The 8,986-nt window shown below is 40.9% G+C and overlaps 1 protein-coding gene across 1 annotated transcript in view; it reads right to left on the minus strand.

Annotated features, from left to right (window-relative positions):
• Window positions 1-3,206: 3,206 nt before the first annotated feature.
• The window catches only part of CDKL4 (cyclin-dependent kinase-like 4), a 47,332-nt gene continuing 41,552 nt past the window's right edge, over window positions 3,207-8,986 (minus strand). The window contains exons 7-8 of the mRNA XM_006839379.1: window positions 8,328-8,384; window positions 3,207-3,461 (exon numbers count right to left, since the gene is read on the minus strand). Of these exons, the coding sequence (XP_006839442.1) occupies window positions 3,306-3,461; window positions 8,328-8,384 (213 nt within the window). The 3' untranslated portion in view covers window positions 3,207-3,305. The remainder of the gene's footprint in view (window positions 3,462-8,327; window positions 8,385-8,986) is intronic.

An 8,986-nucleotide genomic window follows, 5' to 3' on the forward strand; every position in this document is an offset into this window, starting at 1 on the left:
GATGCTTTATTTAATTCCTTAGTAATTATTGGTAATCCCAATAAATGAATGAGATTTTTGGGAAGTTCACACACTCATGTTCATAAGTATCTGACCCACTGCAGTGGCATTTGAGAGATGAATATAGGATGTTCTCAAATTTATGCTTAATTTTTAGTGCCAGACGTAAGTGGTTTCTGTAGTAACCTGTATTTGGGAAATCTAACAACATTCAGGTGAATATGCCAGCAGCACAGAAATGAAATAATCTTAATTTGACTGACAGGAACATAACTGTTTTGTGATTTTATGCCAGACAGTGACAAACAGCCTGTGCTTTGATTTTACCTGAGCAACTTGTTAGTAAGCTAAAAGTACTTCCAAACATTCTGCATTACTTTCAGATACTCAGGATAAATGACATCTACTGTGATGCTTCAAGCTTCATACACACACACACACACACACACACACAATTGTTGCTGTATGCCATTGAGTAGTTCTGATTCAGGACGTAGCAGAACTGCCCCTTTCCAAGGGGCTTTCTAGAGGAGTCATGGTGTGACACTTCAGGTTAATATGCTAGACCACAAGGTTGGTTTGAACCACAAGGTCGGTGGTTCAAGCTCACCTGCTGCTCCTCAGAAACCCTATATATGGTCATTCTATATGAGTTGGAACCGACTCAATGGCACGTAACAGCATCAACAATCTTAGGGAAAAAGCAGGCACACACACACATACACCTATGTATGTCCAATTTATTTATATTAGGATGCTTTCCCAATGTAAACTTAGCTCACCTACTTAAGTGTTTTGTTTGCTTCATTTTTTGAAAGACATACAGATAAAATTAACCAGAAGATCATTTTCCTGCTCTTGCATTTATAAATCTGGCCTGATTATGGTGTGCTAGCTTAGGGTTGCTTGAGTTCACAGATGTTATGGAGTCCTGGTGTGGCACTGCAGAATAATGTGCTGGACTGCAAAGTCAGTTTGAATCACAAAATTGGCGGTTCAAGCTCACCAGCCGCTCCTCAGAAACCCTATACAGGTCACTATGGGTTGGAATCAACTAGATGGCACTTACCAACAACAACAATGGTTGCAAGTATTTAGAAGCAAGCAATGACAATGATAAACCATTTAGAAAATACACCCAGGAGGAAGGCTTTCGGTATTGGAATGAGAGAAAAAGGATAAGGACCTATGATGTTTCAAAGGACAGCGCTGCAGTCAGCAGTCAGTTACTGAGGGTGTTATTGTCATGAAGGGTGGTAAGTCCTTGTAGTTCATCCAGTATTTGCTATGCAGTATTCATATGGAATTGTCTCTAGCCAGCTTTAAAAATAGAATTGTCAAGGAGGTCTCAGGAGTCTGGCCAAGAATCAGGGAATGGACCTAGATGCCCTTTCAAGGTTCCCCTCCTACACCAATACAAAAACAACAACAACAAACAAACACAAAACCAAATACTGGCATCACTCAACAGACCTGGTTACAATAAGAATGCATTGAGATGCAAACACATAATGTCATTCCTTACATAAATAGCTAAGAAGGTGATCTGATACTGCTTTCAGACATTATACAGTAAGCTGAAGCAATATGATATATGTAAACCTTCTCCCTAAATCAAAGTACCAGCCCACAAATTCTCAATGTAAATTGCCTGAGGAGAGCCTCAGGAAATTGAAAATGTCTCCTCTGGATGTGTAGCTTCAGGCATTTTAACAGTTAAAGAAAATGTTCTAAAAGTAAACGTTGGCATGGAAAAAGCACAGGGGAAGGAAATCAGCAATGTTCAGATCAAAAAACAGTTCTAGAAGGCATCTTAATTTTCATATGGCTCATTTGCATTTGAAACACTGAGAATTTCTATCACACTTGTACAAAAATGTGTACATATTAAATTACTTTCCACTTGAAAGAACATTTTCCTAAATGTTTGGAAGATGATCAAATTTTAACTGGAGGACTTGTTTTCTTCCATCAGGTGTGGGGGAGATGTGGCTTCCTGGTATGAGAGGCAACAGTTGATTCTGATAGTACAACAAGACAAAAATAAAATAGTAAATAGAAAACAATTCCCAGGTATACAGCTTGATTTAAAGGTACTACAACAAAACTATACACAAGGGTCAAAGATGTCAAAAGACACTGATTTTTTAATTAAGCAGGTTTACCCTTCCAAAAATTGTGATCTTCTGATATGTGAAGATTAGGTTTATTATTTATTCTAGGATCTCATGGATGTACTATATGCTTTACTTCAATATACTCAGTTTTAAATAGCTAGTCAGTCTTTAAAAGATAAATGCCTGCCAGCAGTCTAAATAGTATCCATCTCAAATTCTTAATAATAGCTAAGATACTGACAGAACAGCGAGGATTAAAAAACCTCTTATCTATCAACTTCAACCAATAACTTTACAATAAAATTATTAGTCATCTACCCAGAGATCTTGAAGCTGAGAATCCAGGTAGAAACTCAAACTTTGAAAATTTGAATAAGAGTATAGAGACTTTTTCTACAATTATTTGGTTTATTTTCTGACATGATGGGATGTCTAGGAATGAGGTATAGTCTCCGAAAGGAGACCAGAACCTGAAGGGCATCCCTTCTCTTGGCCTTGCTTTATGGAGGAGGGAGATGGTTAGGCAGGGTCCACTGATGGATGCTATAAGGGGGCCTATTACTGACGGTGGATTATTATTGTTGTTAAGTGCTGTCGAGTTAGCTCCAACTCGTAGCAACCCTGGAGCAGTGGTAGGCTTGACTCAACAGCACGTCACAATAACAACAATCCACCTTATGTAATAGGCCCATTATAGCACCCATCCTTGGACCATGCCTAACCATCTCCCACCTAACAGACTGTGGAGTTACTGCTTGTCATGATCATTATAAAACTATTCTGCAATATTGAGACATTTCAGGATAGGACTGATTCTCAGATGTCTGGGTTTTATCCCTTTATAATCCTAGGAAAGGCAGACATACATCTGGAGGTTACATAAAGATAGTGGGATTCCACTGGAAGGTGGGTAAAATTCAGTCCTGTTGTCTTAAGAGTTGTACTGTACGAAGTTGGGCTTTGAGTACACAGTCTGGCAGATGGTAGATCCAATTCATTACTAAAAGAGCAGCACAGTAATTTGGTTGCTTTGGAATAAGGTTTTGCAACAATGTGGAAAGTTTCAGAATTTTTCGGTTTTATCACATGTAAACTAATACAATGGTACGGTCGTGGTGTCTACCTCACCTCACTTTGAAAGGGAAACATGGGAAAGAGTGGGGAATAAAAGGATCATTTTATGGAACTTTAACTTTCGAACAGATGTACCTGCTGACGTCTTCTGTTTCTTCCCTCGTTGCGGGCTTTTCGTTTCATTTGGTCTTCTCGAAAAGAATCAAGGTAGGGGCTCTCCAGGAGTTGGACACAGGTTAATCGGTCATCTGGATTCATCTTTAGACAGCCCTTTGGAAGAAGAGAAAAGCTGAGGAGCTATTACAACAAAGACCTATTTTGTTACTGTGCCTAAAAACTCTCAATGATAATTCAGGAGCACAAATATGAGCTCAAAAAACTTTCATTTGTATATTTATCAAGAACTAGAAACTTGCCCTAGTGTGGCACGGTAGGAAAAGCACTGGAATGCAAGGCCAGTTTGAACTGCAAGGTTAGTGGTTCAAATCTACCAGTTGCTCCTTGGAAAACCCTATACAGGGTCACTATGAGTCCGAATCGACTTGATGGTCCTTAACAACAAGGAACTTGTGAATAGCAAGACATGCTCTTCTTTTGCCACTTCAAAGACTTTTGAGGGTAGGACTTATGGACATTTATTTAATGTCTCTGCCATCACTTCATTGCTAGTCAAAACAAATTGTTTTGTTGTTGTAAAGTGCCATTGAGTTGGTTTCGACTCATAGCAACCCTGTATAGGGTTTCCAAGGAGCAGCTGGTGAGTTTGAACTGCTGACCTTGTGGTTCTCAGTCCAGTGCTGGTCTTCAAAGTGTGGTTTTAAGATTAGCAGCATCAGTACAACCTGGAAACGTGTTAGTAAAGCAAATTCATGGGTCTGATGTGAGACCCTACTGAAACAGGAACTCTGGGATGGGAGCCAGGAAGCTGTGATTAGCAAGCCCTCCAAGAGGTTTTGATGCCTGCTCACATTTGAGAACAAATGGAGGTGGTAAAATGATGGAGTGCAAGCCTCCATGGGGATAAGTGGAAAACAGAGTCATAAAAGTAGAACTAGCAGCACATAGAAAAATGTGGTGTTGCACCCCTTGATATTATTAGTTGTTGTTGCTGCTAAGTGCCGTTAAGTTGGTTCTGACTCATAGCAAACTTGTTCACACCAACCTTGCAGTCCAGTGCATTAACCCACAGCGCCACACCAGGACTTCTATATTATATTAGAGGCTATTACAATCCTCTCTAAGGAGCTCTGGTAGCATAGTGGTTACGAGTCAGGCTGCTAACCTCAAAGTCAGCAGTTCGAAACTACCAGCTGTTTCATGGGAGAAAGAGGAGGCTTTCTGCTCCTGTAAAGATTTACAGCTTCAGAAACCCTGTACAGGGTCGCTATGAGTCGGAACCGACTCCACGGCACATAACCACCACCACCACAGTTCTCTCTCTCTGCCTTCCAAAGGGGGAAAGACTGGCACAGCAGTAGCATCTGAGGTAGTCCGAACACAAAGACGTTTTCTCTGTGAAGCCCTGATGCTCTTTGGCCAGTCCCCACTGGGATTTTTCTCATCAATAAAAACAGAGTGCTACAGGTCCACAAAGAACTGGAGCTGCCTTAAAAACATCCAAGCAAAGATAACCTGAAATTCCTTGCTCTATGTCCATAAGCCACCGTCCGTCTGTTAGTTTGTTGTCCTGCAGGGGCTTGTGTGTTACTAGGACACAAGAAGCTATGCTACTGATATTTCGACTACCAGCAGGGTCACCCATGGAAAGTTTTCAGCTGAGTTTTTAAGACAAAGAAAGACTAGGAAGAAAGGACTGGTAACTTGCTTCTGAAAGTTAGCCAGTGGCGACCCTATGGATCAAAACAGAATGCTATGCTTTATAGTGGAAGGTGAATCCCCTAGGTTGGAAGGCACATAGAAATGAAGTGGCTGCAATCCTTGATCTAAGTACACCACTGATCGTGTAAATGGCAGAGGATCAGGCAACAGTTCATTCTGTTGTACAAGGGAATGCCATGAGTTAGTCACCTTAACAGCAGCCAATAGCAGCTTGTGCATTAAGAGAGAATTAGGCTCATAGCATTCAGGTGTCAAGGATGCTCCAGCCGTGGGCTGCCCTGTAGTTTCTGTCTCTCCCAAACCCAAGCTGAACTCAGATCCCTGAAAACTCTGCCTGCCCTTAAGCAGTCTCACCTGCCCTTTGGCAACGTAACTGATTAGCGCTATTTCTTCATAGACAACTCTACTCAGCAGAACTAGACTCACCTGCACCTCCCCCATCAACTACCTGCTCCAAGCAGATCCAAACCTGTTGCTGTCAAGTCTGCTCCAACTCATAGACCCTACAGGGTAGAGTAGAAACTTCCCTATAGAATCTTCAAGCGGACTACCACATTTTTCTCCTATGAAGCAACTGGCGGGCTCAAACAGTTTGGTTGGCAGTCAAGTGCTTAACCACTGTGCCACCAGGGCCCCTTCCAAGGACATCATCCCTAATTAATAATTCAGGCCATATATTAACTGTAGGTGCTAGGGGGCAGGGTTTAGTCTTCTCAAACCTCAAGGAGACCATTTCAGTACAAACTGTAGTTGTCTCTAATTCTTCATCACCTTACTTTATAATTCCACTAAAGTCAGTCACTCTTGTTATAAACACCTATAAGCTCTACTTCTGTTTCTCTAAATCCAGTAGACATTTTGAGCTCTCATCTCAACAGTACAGAGAGTCCCTGGGTGATGAATGAGATCTATTCCTAAGTGTGTCTGTAAGTTGAACTTGTAGATCCGTCTGGACATATGCGTACGGTTCTTACTTAGCCTTACTGTAGTGCAGAGATGGGGACTGTCCAGTCCACGGGCTGTATAAGGCTCACAAAATCATTTGGTCTGGCCCTGCCAAGGCAACCGTAGTTCTAGTCATCATGTTGTTGCTAAGTGTCGTTGAGTCTGTTACAATCCATAGTGACCCTCCATAGGGTTTCCAAGGAGCGGCTGGTGAACTTGAACCGCCGACCTTGTGGTTCAAATGACTTTACAGTCTAGTGCATTAACCCACAGCGCCATACTGGGACTGGGTGAACTAATTAAATGTTTGACCAAATATAATAGGCTAATGTTTAAGTTGATAATTTTGTATGGCTGGTGAATTATGTTACAAATTTTGGCAGAAAAAGGTTCCCCACTCCTGAGGTTTAGTGCAAGAAGAAACAAAAGTCTTTTCTCTGATTTAAAAACTGCATGTGCAGTAAGTGAAGGTGATTGTAATGCTAGCAGGGGCTGATTCAATTGTTTTGAAATGAAGGCAGATTTACATAACATTAAAGGGCAAGTAGGAATTGTCTATACTTTAGAAGTTTGTAAACTGGGGACTTAACAGTATCAGATACCACTGACCACATGCTTCTTGAAACTCTCTGATTCGATAACTCATGTTCCTTCTCCTTCCTCCTGGCCACTCCTTTTCAAACCAGACTTTGCTAGTTTACCTTCTTTGCCATAATAATTACAAGGAATCCTCAAGGCTATATCCTAGGTCCTCTTTTCTCAGATGTTCTCAGTTTTTAGCCAATCTTACTGATGCTCATGGCTACAATGATCAAGGTTTGCCATAGACTTCCACATGTGTATTTGTAGTCAAGGCCTCCCCTCTGGACTCCAGACCCACATACAACTGCTTAGTCTTGAGGGCACTGCATGCTTGACACCCTTTTCCACTTCACTCCCCACATATAAATCACAACCAAGTTCCATCAATTGTACTGCCGAATACTTATACTTGTATAAATGTGAACATGGTGGCTCTGTAAGATAATCACTGGACTGTGAACCACAAAAGGTTGGTGGTTCAAGCCCATCAGCTGGTCCATGGGAGAAAGGTAAGACTTTCTACTCCCAAAAAGATTTATAGCCTTGGAAACCCTATACAAGGTTGCTATGAATAGGAACTGACTCAACAGCACTTAGCAACAACAATGGTGGGCATAAGGTGAGTTAACAAATTTAGCTTTATCCAAAACTTGGGTAGGTCAACAGAGCACTTCACCTATGGAGATGAATAGATAGGGAATTTGTCCTATACCTTCGAGTTTCCATGCCCTGGAGATGCCTTCAAGGAAATGTTCTCTCTGGTTAGTTGGAGAAGCAACCACAGGAACCCTCTAGGCTCCACTTGAGAATGGGTTGGGCTTGCAAGGCTTAACATTTTCCCTTCCCCTTGGAGGTTCTGCTAAATTGTAGGTGAGTCAGAACTAACTGTTAAGAATAAGGTCAGGGAATTATGCTTCCAGGAGAGGCTCTTCGTAGTGCTAGGTGGACGAGAGGCCAGACCAGTCAGCCAGAGTAAATAAATGATAGCTGAGGTCTGAGAGAATTCAGACTCGAGTGATCCAGCACCCTGGATAGCGCCAGGCAAACCTCAGCACTAGTACAAAGATTGGCCAACAAAGGTCCTCCAGTTGGCCCCATCTTCTAGATTGGCTGAGTTTCAAACTGGACTGCTGATCATAATTACCTGAGGGGATGTTTAAACATATAAACTTTGACTCACGGAGAGTCTGCTTCTGCAAATCTGAGGTTAGATAGGTTAGATGCTAGAATTTGTACTTTAATAAGTTCCCAAGTCTTTCTGATGAGTAGCCATGTCTGAAAACAACTGCTATAGATACAGTGTAAATGATTATCAAAGGTAGATTCCCCAACTAGTTTCCCCATCCCCATCCCCATCCCCATCCCCCTAAGCGTTTCAGCATCCACATTGGATGGAAGGGCCACATCTAGTAAAGGCGTTAGTGGGTCAAGAATGGTTGCCAGCTGGTAGGCATAGATGAGATCCTTTTGCTTCTCATTAGACTTTGTCCTTTGTTTAACCGTCACTCTTGGGTCTGGCTCTGGGGTTATGTCTGGTACCTGCATGGTTCTGATTTTTCTTGGTCTTCTGGTAATTTTAATACATACATTAGAAATACTATTTACATCATTTCAGTTCCTTTGTAATTAATTATTTTACAGTTCCTTATCATTTTCAGTAACTATATCCTACCTTGGTGGCATTTTCCCTACTGCCCACCTCTCCTAAAGTTAGCAGCTTCAACCATTATAATTTACAATCAACAACGGTTATAATGGATTCTGTAGTACCTTCATGAAATTCAAAGCCACGGGATGAATACCTAAGAACTTTTCCTCAAGCGTTTCCTAGAATACAATGCAAAGAATTTCAAGGTTACATACTAAAATGCAATGTATATTTTGAATGTATTAGTAAGAACACTGTAGAGAAAGGAGCTCTAGAAGGTTAGCACTTTTAAAGTCTTTGAAATCATGATTTTATGAATAATTTCGTGCTACAATGTAAAGCTCTAAAAGACATAAAATTGGAGGTTTTTTCTAAAATTCAAAAGCCTTGCATTTGATGCTGGGTACAAGTGGGTCTAATATCTGTGATTTATCAACTTATAACGATCCCTTAGGAATTAATAAAACTGTGTTGAACATATATCAGAGTGCTACAGAAAGCAACAAAATAATAAACATACAATTCAGAAAAAGAGGGAATAAGTATGTGGATGAGAAAATGGGGGAGAGGTACCTCCCAAGGTCATATTCTACTTCTCATTGTGCAGTGAGCACATGTGTGTTGCATGCATATTATTCTTAATAATAAAGTAAGCAAGTGTTAATATCAATATTCTTTTGCAATTCAACCTTTAACCGTGTAGTATATTCAGTCTTTAAAAATATAGGAAGAGAAGAACAAACAAGATGGTGGATCGGGTGGAAGTGTTGTAAAGAGCTCC

This window comes from Chrysochloris asiatica, unplaced genomic scaffold, assembly GCF_000296735.1.
Source record: "Chrysochloris asiatica unplaced genomic scaffold, ChrAsi1.0 scaffold00024, whole genome shotgun sequence".
NCBI classification, from domain to species: domain Eukaryota; kingdom Metazoa; phylum Chordata; class Mammalia; order Afrosoricida; family Chrysochloridae; genus Chrysochloris; species Chrysochloris asiatica.